At 46.6% G+C, this 17589-nt stretch overlaps 1 protein-coding gene across 2 annotated transcripts in view; it reads right to left on the bottom strand.

The window, feature by feature from the left end:
* LOC125461073 (sodium- and chloride-dependent GABA transporter 1-like) overlaps positions 1 to 17589 on the bottom strand; it is a 65712-nt gene that overhangs the window by 12490 nt on the left and 35633 nt on the right. For both annotated transcript variants that reach the window (XM_048549425.1, XM_048549426.2), the window contains exon 11: positions 8956 to 9087. In XM_048549425.1, the coding sequence (XP_048405382.1) occupies positions 8956 to 9087 (132 nt within the window). The remainder of the gene's footprint in view (positions 1 to 8955; positions 9088 to 17589) is intronic.

Raw genomic sequence — 17589 nt, 5'->3', positions numbered from 1 at the left:
AGGATAGTGAGTAGTGTGGAGGGGAAGTTGCAGGTGATAGTACTCCCATGTATCTGTTGATTTGATCATTCAAAATGGAAGTGGTCATGGGTTTGGAAGGTGCTGTCTGAGGATTCATGTGAATTTCTGCAGTGCAGATTGTAGATAGTGCACACTGTTGCAGCTGTGCATCAGTGGTGGAGACAGTGAATGTTTGTGGATGTGTTGCCAATCAAATGGGCTGCTTAGTGCTGGATAGTGTCAACCATCTTGAGTGTTACTGGAGCTGCATTCATCCAGATTAGTGAGAAGTATTCCATCACACTCCTGACTTGTGCCTTTAGATGAGGGACTGGCTTCTGGTGAGTTAGGGAGTTATTCACTGTAGCATTCCTAGCCTCTGACTTGCTTTTGTAGTCAAAGTATTTAAATGTCTGCTCCAGTTCAGTTTCTGGTTAATGGAAGCTCCCTCTCTAGAGAGCCCTCCCTGATAGTGGGAGATTCAGCAAAGGTAATGCCATTGAATATCAAGCAGGGATAGTTGGTTTCTCTCTTGATTAATATTGTCATTTCCTGGCACTTTTGTACTGCAAATGTCCCCAACTCTTCTCAGCCGAGCTGGTTTGCTGTCCTGGTCTTGCTGTATTTGTGCTTGGACTGCATCAGTATCTGAAGAATAGCAAATGATGCTGAAAATTGTGCAATCGTTAGCCAACATCTATACTTCTGACCTTCTTTTGGAGGGGAGGTCATTGATGATGCAGCTAAGATGATTGGGCCTCGGACACTACCCTGAAGAACTTCTGCAGAGATGTCTTGGCCCTGATATGACTGACCACTAATCGTTACCACCATCATCCGCTGTGCTAGGCATGACTTCAACTAGTGGGGAATTTCTCCTGAATCCCATTGACTCCAGTTTTGCTAGGGCTCCTTGATGCCACACTCAGGACAATCACTCTCAGCTCACCTCTGGAGTCTAGCTGTTTTGTCCCTTTTTGAACCAAACTTGTCATGCAGTCAAGAGCAAAGTTGTCCCAACAGAACCCATGTTGAACTTTAGTTGCCAAGATGCATGTATCTTTAATAGCCAAATAGATGAGCTCCAGAGTTGATTGAGAGCAGATGATGATCATTTAACTTTGTATTCATGTCATAAACATGCCCCTTTCAACTCCATTTTGATTGAGCCCCATCCCCCTCTCCTTAACTCCCCCTCCCTTTGAGGTTTGAATTGCCCTCAATGGCTTTGCACATAAATTATTTAATTAGAAAACATGATTTATTGGTGCTGGTTACAAAGCATAAAAAAAATAACAGGGGTGATTTTGTGAAGCAAAAAATGCTCAGTTGTGTCTAAGAGCACTTCTGCACATTGGAAAAAGTCAAACTAAACCTACTGCAAATGATTTAATGGTGGAAGTGTTTGCTGTGTACAATAGCATTTCTGGATATAAAAAGAAAAAAAAAGAATTCTTTCAAAAGTCATAAACTCCAACTCCATTTCGATTTAGCTATTTCAACCTTCCCTAACTCCCCCTCACTTTTAATGGTCTGCATTGCCCGTAAAGGGCTTTGCATGTAAATTAATCAGTTGAAGAACACAAGTGATTTAGTGGTTATGGTTAATAGATACAAAAAATACCATGGGTGATTTGGTGATTGGAAATAAAATGCAATTCAGTTCTGTGTAAGAACACTTCTGGATATAAGAAGAAGAGGGGGGGAATCATTAGTACTCTGGGCTCTTGTAGTGCAGTGCTAGTGTCCCTACTTATAAGCTAGGAAGCCTAGGTTCAAGTCCCATCTGTTCTCTAGGTGGGAAATACAGGCTACATGGGAAATATTGAAGTCATTAACAGGATTGGAATGCTGGGGACAGTAGCATATGATAAATATTACTGGGCTAGTAACCCATGGCATCTAGCTGCAGCTTCAGGAGTGTGGGTTCAATTCCAACCATGGCATTAGTAAAATTTGGATTAAAAAGAAAGTTCATAAATAAATGATTTGGTGATAGTTTTTTTTAAAATAGGAGTTCAGTCTTTTGAGAGAGACGGGCACCATGGCCTGCAAAGTACTATCTCATCCTCAATTCCATTTTTATTTAGCTTCCCCCCTTGTTTGTCCCGCCTTTTTCTTTTTATCATAGTTGGTCTACGCTAGTGAGCCCTTCAGCAGTTTTAATTGGGTGATTTGGTGATAGGTTTCTTAAAGTAACAAAAAGAGTTTAGTTTCTACCAGTGAAGCCTTTAGAGGGAGGTGGGCACTGCAGGGGCTAGAGTGTGTTAATTTCCCCATCATGTGTCCAAACAGGTTGATTAAAATAACTGCAAAATGATTTTGTGGACTGTTGAACATTTCTTCAATTTCGGTATCGCTTGTGTCTCTCTTACCATCCCTGGTGATTAAATAATTATGATTTAATGGTTTCACTACCCAAGGCTCACATTTGATTCCTGGTCAAACAATGAAAAGTCATAATTTTGCCTCCGGAAGGCAGCCATGTGATTTGTTTATTGGGAGTTTAGTTAAATTGACAGTTGGTTTAACATAAAAAAACAGAGCTGATTTCAAAGCTTTTAAGAAGATTTGTAGCTTGGGGTGTGGATGAGGTCGTAGACTTGCTTGCTGAGCTGATGTGTTTGATTGCAGACATTTCATCACCTTGCTAGGTAACATTGTCAGTGCGCCTTCTGTGAAGCGTTAGTGTTCTGTCCCGCTTGCTATTTCCATGCCTCGGTTTGCTGGGTGGTTGGCATCACATTCGGTTCTGTTTCTCAGTGGTTTGTATATCAGGTCTAGTTCAACGTGTTTGTTGATGGAGTTCCAGCTGGAATGCCAGGCCTCCAGGATTTCCATAGCGTATCTCTGTTTAGCTTGCGCTATTATGGATGTGCCATCCCAGTCAAATTCATGTCCTTCTTTGTGTGTATTCAGACCAGTGAGATTGGTCTCCGAGGCATGTCAATAACAAGCAGGACAGAACACCAAAGCTTCACCAGAGGTACACTGACGATGTTACCTAGCAGGGTGACGAAACGTCTGGAATCAAACACACCGGCTCGGCAAGCAAGTCTACAACGTCAAAGCTCAGTTCATCTCCTTGACTTTTCATTGTTGTTACACTACTCCTGGGGACAGTGTTTGTATTTGATTAATTGGGTGATTAGATAGTTTATTTTTGAGCTTCTTAGAAACAGCTGAGTTTATACCTGTGGAGACAATAAGGACTGCAGATGCTGGAAGCCAAAGTCTGTAGGTAAGAAGGTGGAAAATCACAGCAGGTCAGGCAGTCCTGACAAAAGGTTTCAGCCTGAAATGTTGACTTATCTGCTCCTTGGATGCTGTCTGACCTGCTGTGCTTTTCCAACCTCACACCTATAGACTCTGAACTTACACCCCTGCTGGAGAGTGTCTGTAATTTGTTCATTGAGTAGTTATGTTGTTATATTTCTTTACTTTTAAAAAAGTCAGATCTCATACATCAAAACTTTTAGAGACAAATCAGTGCCTCAGGTGATGGGAATGCATTACCTCTCCCTCTGGTAACACTTTGATTTAGTGCCCTCCTTTATTTCTTTTGAGGGGAGTTGTTCCTTGAATAGATTTCTGAATTAAGAAAAAGTGCAGGACCATAAATGATTCCAGAAGTCTACAGTGAATAGTTAGTACACATTTCCATCACGACTCTAAATATCACAATGTCAGGAACTGTCCAAGGGTCAATATTTGAAGTCAAGTATTTGAAGCAACACAGGAAACGGATGGTTCTGAGGATGAATATGATCAGGCTGAACAATGAGAAAAGATTGTGTTAGTGACTGAAGACTTAAGTCAGCCCATGAGTATCTCAATTGCTGACTCATTCAATTGTGTTGCTGCAGGCAGTGGCTGTACCTCAATAGGGTGTGGTGTCAATTGGTTGAACTGTTATTTGGAAACCCTGGACAAAGTGAACAAAAAACAGAATCAAAGACTATGATAGCACAAGATAATAAAATGTGGGGCTGGATGAACACAGCAGGCCCAGCAGCATCTCAGGAGCACAAAAGCTGACGTTTCGGGCCTAGACCCTTCATCAGAGAGGGGGATGGGGTGAGGGTTCTGGAATAAATAGGGAGAGAGGGGGAGGCGGACCGAAGATGGAGAGAAAAGAAAATAGGTGGAGAGGAGAGTATAGGAGGGGAGGTGGGGAGGGGATAGGTCAGTCCAGGGAAGACGGACAGGTCAAGGAGGTGGGATGAGGTTAGTAGGTAGGAGATGGAGGTGCGGCTTGGGGTGGGAGGAAGGGATGGGTGAGAGGAAGAACAGGTTAGGGAGGCAGAGACCCCAGCCCGTCTCTGCCTCCCTAACCTGTTCTTCCTCTCACCCATCCCTTCCTCCCACCCCAAGCCGCACCTCCATCTCCTACCTACTAACCTCATCCCACCTCCTTGACCTGTCCGTCTTCCCTGGACTGACCTATCCCCTCCCCACCTCCCCTCCTATACTCTCCTCTCCACCTATCTTCTTTTCTCTCCATCTTCGGTCCGCCTCCCCCTCTCTCCCTATTTATTCCAGAACCCTCACCCCATCCCCCTCTCTGATGAAGGGTCTAGGCCCGAAACGACAGCTTTTGTGCTCCTGAGATGCTGCTGGGCCTGCTGTGTTCATCCAGCCTCACATTTTATTATCTCAGATTCTCCAGCATCTGCAGTTCCCATTATCTATGAGAGCACTACTTGCTTTCGAATTTAGTGTTGATCATGAATTGTCATCTTTAGTGAGTAATTGCGCAGTTAGAACATTTTGTAAGCACTGTTGACTTTCAGAGCAACATACGATTATTGCTGAGTAAGTTTTCAATGAAAAAAAGTGAAAATACATTTGGCCATGGAGAACAATAAAGCATTTGTATTTGGTAAAATGATAAACTTGCAATTCACAAGATCTGGACATTATTGTATTCCATTGATGAAACTGGAGTTTCTCAAGAGGTTCAAGAAATGTTATTTACCTGTGCATCTTTCTGATGATCAGATGATTATGTGGAAATTGCAGAAATAATTTGCTCACCCATCCTCACAAATATTAAAGCTAATGTTAAAGGCTGCCAGAGTTATGGATAAAGAGTATGCATCTTTGTAGATCAGATCACATTGCAATGTATTAACTTTTGTAAGCATTACTACATCCAGTTCTAAGTTTTCCTTAACCCAGGAATTTAATGCAATAGTAGTCCTGGATCAGAAGATATGGAGTAAAGAGTGGGATGTCTAACTAATGGCATTTCCACAGTGATAAATGATAAAGATAAATGGACTATAATGGATTAGAACATAGAACAGTACAGGCCCTTCGGCCCACAATGTTGTGCCAAACTTTTACCTTAATCCTAAAGTCTATCTAAACTCCACCCCTACCTGATACTATCATCCAAATGCCCGTCTAATAGCTGCTTAAATGCCCCTAATGAGGCTGACTCCACTCCATCTCCGGCAATGCATTCCATGCCCCTACTACTCTGAGTATAGAGCCTACCTTGGACGTCTCCCCTATATCTACGTCCACTCACTTTAAAACTATGCCCCCTCATAATAGCTACCTCCACCCAAGGAAAAAGTTTCTGGCTGTCTGCTCTATCTATACGTCTGATCATTTTGTACACCTCTATCAAGTCACTTCTCATCCTTCGTTGTTCTAAAGAGAAAAACCCTAGCTCTCTCAACCTTTCCTCGTAAGACCTTCCCTCCATTCCAGGTGACATTCTGTAAATCTCCTCTGCACCTTTTCCAACGCTTCCACATCTTTCCTGTAATGAGGTGACCAGAACTGGACATAATACTCTAGATGTGGCTGAACCAGGGTTTTGTATAGCTGGAGCATAACTTTATGGCTCTTGAACTCAATCCCTCTATTAATGAAACCTAACACACTGTACGCCTTCTTAACAACTCTATCCACCTGGGTGGAAACTTTCAGGGAACTGTGGACATGAACCCAAGATCCCTCTGCTCCTCCACACTGCCAAGGATCTTTCCGTTAACCCTGTGTTCTGCTTTCAAGTTTGTCCTTCCAAAATGAATCACCTCACACTTTTCAGGGTTAAACTCCATCTGCCATTTCTCAGCCCAATTCTGCATTCTATCAATGTGCCTTTGTAACCTAGAACAGCCCACCGCACTGTCCACAATGCGACCCACATTCGTATTGTCTGCGAACTTGCTAATCCACCCTTCCACTCCTTCATCCAAATCATTTACAAAAATCACAAATAGAAGAGGACCCAGAACAGATCCTTGTGGTACACCACTCAAAACTGAGCACCATGTTGAATATTTTCCATCCCCTACCACCCTTTGTCTTCTAAGGGTCAGCCAATTCTGAATCCAATCGGCCACATTGCTCCTATCCTATGCCTCCTTACTTTCTGCAAGAGCCTATCATGGGGAACCTTATCAAATGCCTTACTTAAATCCATGCATACCACATCCACTGCTCTATCTTCATCCATCTGTTTGGTCACTTCAAAGAATTCACTAAGGTTTGTGAGGCATGATTAAGTCATAGAAAAGCAGATCAGCATAGACCTTCGGTCACTATCAAGATTCATTACACATAATTTTGTAAATGACAAACTTTGGGTCATATTTTAGAACTTAAATATCATAGTAATGCATACTGCTACACAATGTCTGTTCAGCACTGACTTGTACAAAAGAAAGGATGCAATAATCAATATGATGGTGAACAAAATACTGCCAAATCAGCCAAACTGTAAGTTACAAACTGTACTTGCACATGCAGTACATGCAAAAAATATCCTTACAGACGTCTGAAGGGGTATATATCAATATCAAGGCAGTACAAGAGTAGAGAACTAGAAAGCCCAGTTCCAAACTAATTTAAGAGATAAATTTAGGAAGATCATGTCATGAACAGTAGAAAGGATTTCATTCTGATTTCCTCATAGGACTAGCCCAGAGAGATCTCGATGTGAAGAAAGAGTTTGGGGTTTAGATATCATTGTAGTAAACCTAGGCTGCATTCCCCTCAAGATCAATATATTCTTCTTAAGGTGGGATGCCCACAACTGCTCACAGTACTCTAGGTGTGGCCTATTTTTGCTTGCATAGTTTGAGTGTGGGCTTTGTTTTCTCTCCCAGAGGTACGTTGCTTGAGTCAATGGTCTTCTTCTTTGCAATAATTCATTATTTACAGTTAGATCTTTAGAAGTACTCTCTTCTTGTGAGGTTTGAGAATCTGTACTATTCCATGTCTCTCTATCTATTCATTTGACTCTAACATTATCATTACTTCATCATCTTTTGTGATTCTAATGTTAATTCCACTTCACAATCTCTCCCCAAATCTTTGTTTCTATTATATTTACATTTGATACATCTCTCTCCAAAGTCTCAGACTTCACAGATTTAGTCTCTATGATCTCCCTGATCTAGTCCTGATTTATTTTTGATGTGAATAATCTTTTACAATCTTTCTTCTGAGAGTATTACTATTCTCCTCCTGTGTGGTTGTAATGATTTTTTCTTTGTAGCAGTAAATCTAAGTTTCTATTGGTTTCTTATTTAATAATATTAATGCATCACAATATATTTTTATGATTCCATGGCTCTGAACCCAGTCTCAGCCCAATCTCTAGGCTGAAAACCCATTGGCTCAGTGAATGCCTATGGGCCAGTGAACCCCCACTGGCCTCCTTATCTGTCAGGCTTAGCAAGCCACCAATCTATCTCATATACCAGCTGCAAGAAAAGCCATATTTCCCAAACCAGCCAAGAGCAACAGCAACTTGGGTATATAGATTGTCAAGAACAAACATCAAGAGTCACTGATCCTATCTTCCCTAGAACAACTGTGTACTCCACTGATGTGTTTTATGTTATAGTAACTTCTGCAATGTGTCTTTTGCATTCCTGGTGCTGAAATGTAGAAGTTTTAACAGAACAATACATTAATGGATTGTGAAATATTTGTGCTCATCCTCTGCTTAGAAAGATGACTTCAACCATTCCACTGTAGGTAAACCCAAAGCATCTTTTAATCACTTTCCTAGACCCAAATATCTGTTAATCCCTCTGTTACAGGTCAGGAGTGAAAATCAATCTGAAAGGTTTTTTCAGTCTACAATTTTATAATTTCGAAACAAACTTTGCAGAGTAGAGTTGAATAAATATAGGAGCTATCTCCAGTGCATGGTGCGTGACACTGAGACCAACTGGAAGGGGAACGAGCTCGCTCTTTGACTTTCGTATATTTTCCCTCAATGGTCTGTCATTGGTATTGACAGTGACCTGCTCTCAAGAATGCCCTATCAAATATCTTGCCAGAATGTATCATTATAAGAAATATTTTGAGCACTAAACTGAATAAAAGAAAATAAACTGTGTTAAGTGGTAACTTGTGGATGTATTAGTTGCATCATTAAAAAATCAGAATTCTTAGAGGATTGAGAAGACTTGGTTGTGTTGCAGATTATAGTTCTGAAACTATCCCAAATTTTTGTAAAAAAATTACCTTATCTCTGCTGGTTATTGGATCACAGGTGAAATGAATTGAACACACTTAAACATCCTTTTCTACAGCTCAAATCTATTAAAATTCAACATTTACAGGAACAAAATTGGCAATGAGCACAGAGAAGACGATATAGTCAAATAAGAATATTAAGTTACAGCAAGCTCAATTACTGCCTGTGAGGTTACTCATTTTACTTTGCATTTGACCCATGTACAATTAACTATGCTAACTTGTGGCTCAAAACATGTAAACAGCATATTACATTATCCTCATTCAGATGCTTCACCTTGATAAGCATAAAATGAACCTCTGAAAAGAAAACTGAACTATGTACTCACTTTGATCAAAGTAATCATGAAATATAGAACAATCCTAATAAGTATCTTAGGTGTTAACATATGGCTTGTCTACAATACAAATAACATAAGCCTTTGAATTTTATTCCTAATATACCTGAGTAATGTTACATAATCCAATGAGGTATGAAATGATGCACACCACTGCAATGAACAGCTTTTTGTGCGTTCTCAGTCTATGAGGGTATTCGTCCATCAGGGCAGTGATGAAGCCTTCCACTGTGCAGAACTGAAAGGAAGTAATTAGATTTAGAACAGAAACAGAGTGAGAAATAAAGACAGCATGAACACAAAGATTTGGGAGTAGTTAAATCAATGTCATGACTGCAATCCAAAATTAACAGTTGGTTCTTTTGCGAGCGCTATATTTAATTATCGTAAGTACATATTGGATCCAACCAACACAGGGCCAAGGCATTGGTTTTATTCGAATGACTAAGTGTGTGAATAGCTGTTTGTGTTAGACAAAGCTGCATGGTTCAGTTGAGCTTTCGGTTTGAAGGATGTTACATTCTACAACTGACAGAGGAGAGACAATAAGCGCAGGAATTTGCTGCTGTGAAGTTAAGTGACAACAAGTGGTAGAATTGCTTAAGTTCACCTGTACATATTATAGGAGGCCAACCATAATAGTACAGATATGTGAAAATAAGGGATGGGACATACTCAATGTGCACCTGACAGTTGTAAACATGTTTTGACAGAGTTGGATCACTGCCTTTAGGAAGATCTGCAGGTCTAAATGACGCCAAAGTATTGCCAGCAGCTATCTATGTCAGCTTGCTTTTATGTTCAGTGCACCAGGTTAATTCCGGGCTAGAAGTGCAGTGGAAATGCCTTTTGTGCTTGGAAATGTATCAAAGGGGTATAGAGGCTTAATTCGATAAAGACCAAACCTTACCAGTTGATGAGGGTCGAGCTGTGGATGTGGTGTATATGGACTTCAGTAAGGCATTTGATAACGTTCCACATGGTAGGCTCATTCAGAAGGTCAGGAGGAATGGGATACAGGGGAACTTAGCTGCTTGGATACAGAATTGGCTGGCCAACAGAAGACAGCGAGTGGTAGTAGAAGGAAAATATTCTGCCTGGAAGTCAATGGTGAGTGGGGTTCCACAGGGCTCTGTCCTTGGGCCTCTACTGTTTGTAATTTTTATTAATGACTTGGATGAGGGGATTGAAGGATGGGTCAGCAAGTTTGCAGACGACACAAAGGTCGGAGGTGTCGTTGACAGTATAGAGGGCTGTTGTAGGCTGCAGCGGGACATTGACAGGATGCAGAGATGGGCTGAGAGGTGGCAGATGGAGTTCAACCTGGATAAATGCGAGGTGATGCATTTTGGAAGGTCGAATTTGAAAGCTGAGTACAGGATTAAGGATAGGATTCTTGGCAGTGTGGAGGAACAGACGGATCTTGGTGTGCAGATACATAGATCCCTTAAAATGGCCACCCAAGTGGACAGGGTTGTTAAGAAAGCATATGGTGTTTTGGCTTTCATTAACAGGGGGATTGAGTTTAAGAGTCGTGAGATCTTGTTGCAGCTCTATAAAACTTTGGTTAGACCGCACTTGGAATACTGCGTCCAGTTCTGGTCGCCCTATTATAGGAAAGATGTGGATGCTTTGGAGAGGGTTCAGAGGAGGTTTACCAGGATGCTGCCTGGACTGGAGGGCTTATCTTATGAAGACAGGTTGACTGAGCTCGGTCTCTTTTCATTGGAGAAAAGGAGGAGGAGAGGGGACCTAATTGAGGTATACAAGATAATGAGAGGCATAGATAGAGTTGATAGTCTCTGGCTATTTCCCAGGGCAGAAATGGCTAGCACGAGGGGTCATAGTTTTAAGCTGGTTGGTGGAAAGAATTGAGGGGATGTCAGAGGCGGGTTCTTTGCACCGAGAGTTGTGAGAGCATGGAATGCGTTGCCAGCAGCAGTTGTGGAAGCAAGGTCATTGGGGTCATTTAAGAGACTGCTGGACATGCATATGGTCACAGAAATTTGAGGGTGCATACATGAGGATCAATGGTCGGCACAACATTGTGGGCTGAAGGGCCTGTTCTGTGCTGTACTGTTCTATGTTCTATGTCCTATGTTCTACCACATGAATAGGAAAATGCAATCCTGTAGAACTTCTGGTTTTCCCACAGTCCTCGGGAGGTGGTAATGGTGGGGAGGGCGGAAAAATGTTGGTGTGTGTGTGTGTGTGTGTGTGTGTGTGTGTGTGTGTGTGTGTGTGTGTGTGTGTGTGTGTGTGTGTGTGTGTGTGTCTTTTGAGAAGATTTGTAGATCAGGTTGAGTTTCTGGATGTGAGTTTGCTCGCTGAGCGGTAAGGTTAGTTCTCAGACGTTTCGTCACCTTTTTTTTAATTTGAAAAAATATACTTTATTCATAGAATGTACAAAAAATAAAACATTTATACACCTACCCAGTCATGCAAGCTGCTCCTGGTTACCCAAGGGGTACGTACACCAACTAGAGGCAAAAACAAAGCAAAGAAGAAAAAAAAAACAAAGCAAAGAAAATACCCCGGCAGTCATCTCCCTGCACAGTCCCCGTTGGCCCCTGACCAGTTGGGGAAGGCGCCAGCTGGGCCCAGTTACCAGATAGGGCCCTTTTTTCTATTCTGGACGAGGGGTTTCATACGGTGGTCCTTCCCCAACGCGCCTTGGTGGCAGCTGCCCCAACGCGCCTTGGTGGCAGCTGCCCCAAGCTTTAGCACATCCCTCAGCACGTAGTCCTGGACCTTGGAGTGTGCCAGTCTGCAACACTCGGTCGGGGTCAGTTCTTTCAGCTGGCAGACCAGCAAGTTGCGGGCAGACCAAAGAGCGTCTTTCACCGCATTGATGGTCCTCCAGGCGCAGTTGATGTCGGTCTCAGTGTGCGTCCCGGGAAACAGCCCATAGAGCACGGAGTCCCGCGTCACGGAGCTGCTCGGGATGAACCTCGACAAATACCACTGCATCCCCCTCCAGACCTCCTGCGCATAGGCACACTCCAGAAGGAGGTGATCAACTCTCTTGTCCCCCCAGCAGCCGCCTCAAGGGCAGCGTGCGGTGGCGCAGAGATTCCGGGCATGCATAAAGAATCTCACTGGCAGAGCCCGTCTCACTGCCAGCCAAGCAATGTCCTTGTGCTTGTTTGAAAGTTCTGGCGATGAGGCATTCTGCCAAATGACTTTGGCAGTCTGCGTGGGGAACCACATGACGGGATCCACCCTCTCCTTTTCCGGAAGGGTCTCGAGGATACTACACGCTGACCACTGCCTGACGGCCTTGTGGTCAAAGGTGTTTCCTTTCAAAAATTTTCCACGAAGGACAGGTGGTACAGGACGGTCCAACTGCTCAGAGCGTTCCGCGGCAACGAGGCCCAGGCCCATCCTTCGCAACACCGGGGACAGGTAGAACCTCAGTAAGTAGTGACACTTGGTGTTTGCGTACTGAGGATCTACACATAGCTTGATGCAGCCGCATACAAAGGTAGCCACCAGGGCGAGGGCGGCATTCGGTACGTCCTTTCCCCTGTTTTCCAGGTCTTCGTACATGCTGTCCCTGCGGACCCGGCCCATCCTTGACCCCCAAATGAAGTGGAAGATGGCCCGGGTGACCACAGTGGCACAGGTACAGGGAATAGGCCAGGCTTGCGCCACATACAACAGTACCGTAAGTCCCTTGCACCTGTCAACCAGGTTCTTACTCGCGATGGAGAGGGACCAGAGCGTCCACCTGCTCAGCTTCTGCTTCAGTTTGGTGATACGCTCCTCCCAAGTCTTAGTGCCTGCCCCAGCTCCACCGAAGCAAACACCCAGCACCTTCAGGTAGTCTGTCCTGACGTTGAAGAGGATGAAGGAGCGGTCGTCCCAGTTCCCGAAGAACATGGCCACGCTCTTACCCCGATTGACTTTGGCACCCGAGGCCAGTTCAAACTGGCCGCAGATGTCCAACGGCCTACTCAGCGACCGGCGATCGGTGCAGAAGACAGCGACATCGTCCATGCACAGGGAGGTCTTGACCTGCAGGCCTCCGCTGCCTGGGATAGTCACACCCTTCAGGCTCATGTCCTTCCTGATGGATGCGGCGAAGGGCTCCATACACACGAACAAGGCAGGAGAGAGCGGCAGCCCTGCCTGACTCCAGATCTAATGGGAAAACTGTCCGATTCCCACCCGTTGATCGAGACTGCGCTAACAATGTTGGTGTAGAGCGGCCGGATCCAATTGCGGATGCCCTCCCCAAACCCCAATTTGGAGAGGACTTCCCTCATGTAAGCATGAGAGACCCTGTCGAAGGCCTTCTCCTGGTCCAGGCTGACGAGGCAGGTGTCCACCCTCCTGTCCTGCACGTAGGCGATCGTATCCCTGATGAGCGCGAGGCTGTCAGCGATCTTCCTGCCCGGCACAGCACAAGTTTGGTCAGGGTGAATCACCGACTCCAGGACAGACCTGACCCAGTTGGCTATGGCCCTGGCCAGGATTTTGTACTCCATGTTCAATAATGAAATGGGATGCCAATTCTTAATTTCTTCCCTCGCCCCCTTCCTCTTGTAAATGAGGGTGATGATGCCCTTCCTCATGGACTGGCACATTTCCACTGCCCGAAGTGCACTATCGTACACCTCCAGCAGGTCCTGGCCGACCAGGTCCCACAGGGTGGAATACAGCTCGACCGGTAAGCCGTCGCTCCCGGGAGTCTTATTTCTCTCAAAGGACTTGAGAGCTCTGGTCAGCTCATCCAGGGATATCGGCTGGTCCAGCCACTCCCTCGTGCCATCATCTAAGACCTCTGTGATAGACGACAGGAACGATTCGGAGGCCGTGCTGTCCGTGGGCTTTGCGTCGTACAGTCCGGCATAGAAGGATCTGCTGATCCTCAAAATGTCGGGCCGAGACGACGTCACCGAGCCATCGTCTCGTCCTGCTCCACTGAACGGACCCTGAACTGGCAGATTATCCTGGAGGCCTCTGCGGCAAAGAGCGAGGCTTGCTGGCCCCTCACCTCGCGGAAGTCCTCCGTGACATCGACCCCCATCGACTGCAAGTTCTGCATCCTTTACTGGAGTCACGACAGCTTTGCCTGCCTCTCTCTCGCCTTCTGAACACCCTTGAGGACAAAGAATCTCTTGATGTTCTCCTTCACTGTCTCCCACCAGTCGCCCGGAGACTCAAAGAGGGTTTTCACGGCGTATTCCCTCTTAAGCTCCTCGACGTTCTCTGGGGTCAACAGAGTTGTGTTCAGCTTCCACGTCCCCTTGTCGGCCGGCTGGTCGTCCTGTAAGTGACAGTCGGCCAGCAGGAGGCATCACTAAACAAAACAAATCCAAACCAAACTTTGGGTCCACTACATGGATGACACCTTTGTCATCACTAAACAAAACAAATTAGAGGAAACCTTCAAGACCATCAATAATACCCTTTACTGGCATAACATTCACAAAAGAGGAGGAAAACAACAACAAACTGCCATTCCTAGATGCCACAGTAGAGCGAACAGTCAATGGGGAACTTCAAACCAGCGTCTACAGGAAAACAACACATACGGACCAAATACTGAACCACAGGAGCAACCATCCCAACACCCACAAACGAAGCTGCATTAGAACATTATTCCAACAAGCCACCACACACTGTGCAGCACAGAGGAACTACGCAGAGCAGAGGAAAATCACCTATACAGCGTATTCAAAAAGAATGGGTACCCTATGAACACAGTCCGCTGATTTCTCAGCAACAAACCCAAACAAACAGACAAAACGGGCCCAGAAACCATAACCACTCGCCCCTACATCAAACACATTTCCGAAATGACTGCCAGACTACTCAGACCTCTTGGCATCAGGGTAGCCCACAAACCCACCAACACACTAAAACAGCAGCTAATGAACTTAAAAGACCCTATACAGACAACAAATAAAACGAACGTCATCTACAAAATACCTTGCAAGAACTGTGACAAACACTACATTGGACAAACAGGCAGGAAGCTAGCCACCAGGATACATGAACATCAACTAGCCACAAAACGACATGACCCACTATCACTCGTATCCTTACATACAGATGAGGAAGGACACCACTTTGATTGGGACAACACATCCATCCTAGGACAAGCCAAACAGAGACACGCACGAGAATTCCGAGAAGTATGGCATTCCAACCAGAATTCCATCAATAAACACACTGATTTGGAGACAATCTATCACCCTCTGAGAAAAAGAACAGGAAATGACATCACCAACACAGGAAATGACATCACCAACCCAAGGAAACCTAAACAGATAAATAGAAAGCGGGACATAACACCAGCGCTTCATTGGAGGCTCACTGTTGATGTTACCTAGAATGGTGACGAAACGTCTGGGAATGAACCTTCCTTCTCAGTGAACCAGCTTACATCCAGAACAAAATAAAGATCCACTCTTTTGTGGACTGAGAAGAGGAGAGCACGACTGTGTTGGAGGTAGAAGGAAGACGTCGGGTTGGCTGTGCACCCTTGCAACCGGTAGATCTTAATGCTGGCTTCGGCCTAACGCTGGTTCAGGGGAGCAGCCAGCCTGCAACGACAGCTGCGGCGACTGCCCGTGCCCCGGGTCAGGGGGTCCGGAACACCATCCGTGTTTCCGTGAAGAAGGTGGATGAAGGTGCACCTGTGGACCACACCTTCTTCGTGAAGAGGGTCCTGTTGGACTGTTGTGGGTTCGCTGCTGCGGACATTTACTGCCTGCAGGATTTCCCTGGAGGAGGTTTTTACGATGTAACCTTCAGGAGCACCGAGCTTTGCGAGCACTTCCTGGAGGTTTTCAAGGAGAAAGGAGGTGAGGGCCCCCTCTGTGTACTGACCGCTGTCCCGCTGTTTGTGATGCCGGTGCAGAGGAGCCGTATGGTGACTGTACACATGTACAACCTGCATATGCCAGCAGTTGATGTCCTGACCTTCCTCGGAAGATACGTGAAGGTGGAAGGGGACTTAACCAACATCATGGACCGCTTCGGGGTCTGGACCAGTAAGAGACATGTCAGGGTGACGCTGAGGACGGGTGCGGATGGGAACATCGTACACCCACCGTCCAGCTTCGCGATCGGCGGGAGCAAGGGCTACCTGACCTATGCAGGGCAACCTAAAGTCTGCCATGCCTGTGGTAGGTCAGGTCACGTGGCGGCCGACTGCAAAGCCGCCATCTGCAGGAACTGCAGGGAGGAGGGACACCTTGCAAAGGATTGCCCAAAAGAAAAATGCTGTAACCTTTGTGGGGAAGCGGACCACCTCTGTCGGGCATATCCACGGTGGGGGACAACCTATGCCCAGGTCGCGGCAAAGGCAATGCGGGGCAAGCCCCCCCGGAGGAGAGGAAGGCACCAGGCCCCTGCAAGGACTCCCCTAATGTGCAGGAGGGCAAGGTCGTGCAGGAGGGCCCAGCCCTGCGGGACGGACCCGAGGCCAGCAAATCGCCTCTGCAGATTCCGCTCCCCACCGACAACCCGGAGTCGATGGAGGAGGCGACAGGTGACCCAGGAGAGAGGATGACGGTCCGGAACGCGAGGAGAAAGGCGCGCCAGAGGGCCCCAGCACCACAACCATCAGGCAGGAAGAGGCAGCTACAGGGGGGCTACAAGAGTTCCTCTGATGAGGGGGATTCGGAGGAGGCCCGCCCAAAGCAGAAGCTGAAGATTTCCAGGGAGAAAGAAAGCAGCACCCTGATCCCAGGTGACGGGAGGTGTCCTGAGGCTCCCTCCGACACCCAGCCACGTGCCGCTGGGGCCCTCGAGGGCCCCCCGGAACCTTCAGGTGGGAAACAGGAAACAGCGTGTCCCCAGCCTGACCCAGAGCCGGACTCTTCTGCCTCCGTATCCCCGACAGGGGGATGCCACCCGGAAGGCAGCACAGGCGGTTTCCTGAGCTCGGAGAGCGTCCAGCAGTTCACCCGGGCAATGGGCATGAAGGGACAGATGGACGGGCTGGACCTTGGAATCGGGGAGGGTACTGCGGTCACTGCCCACAATGGGGGTACGAGTTGCGAGCATTAATGTGCGCAGCGTAAAGTCCACCGCACGATGTGTGTCCACGTCGGCCTACCTGACCACCATCAAGGCAGACCTCCTGTTTCTGCAGGAGTGCGGGATACTGCACCTCAGCAGGTACGGGAAATGGTCAGGCGCCTGGACCTGTGGGCCTTCGATCTGGTCGGGGGGTAACGACTGTCGCTCCTCTGGCCTGGCTATTCTGCTGCGGGGGCGCAACTTCACCATCTCTCAAGTTCAGGAGGTGGTGGGGGGGGGGGCGCCTCCTAGTGGCTGATGTCACCTACAGGAACGCTCCCCTGATGCTGATCAACGTGTACGCCCCAGTGATACGGAGTGAGCGGTTGGCTGTCCTGCAGTGACTTCCACCCCTGCTGGCTACGTCCAGGCCAGAGACTAGGCGGAGACTTCAACTACATCATTGATGCAGATGGAAGATCCGGCGTGGAGACAGCGGGTGGGGGAGTCAACTGGACGTCACGTCCAGATTCCTGATGGGCACGGTGAAGGACGCCAAGCTGCTCGACGTCTTCAGCACCCCTACAGATGGAGCACAGCGGAGATACACCTGGTCGCGGCCAGACGGGTCTATCCGCTCAAGGATAGACTTCCTGTTTGTGGCACGGGCGTTCTCGGTCAGGTCCACCGGCGTTGAGCCGGTGTTCTTCTCTGACCACTGCCTCCTGCTGGCCGACTGTCACTTACAGGACGACCAGCCAGC

Source organism: Stegostoma tigrinum, chromosome 18, assembly GCF_030684315.1.
Source record: "Stegostoma tigrinum isolate sSteTig4 chromosome 18, sSteTig4.hap1, whole genome shotgun sequence".
NCBI lineage: Eukaryota > Metazoa > Chordata > Chondrichthyes > Orectolobiformes > Stegostomatidae > Stegostoma > Stegostoma tigrinum.
This window is presented reverse-complemented; position numbering and strand designations above follow the sequence as displayed.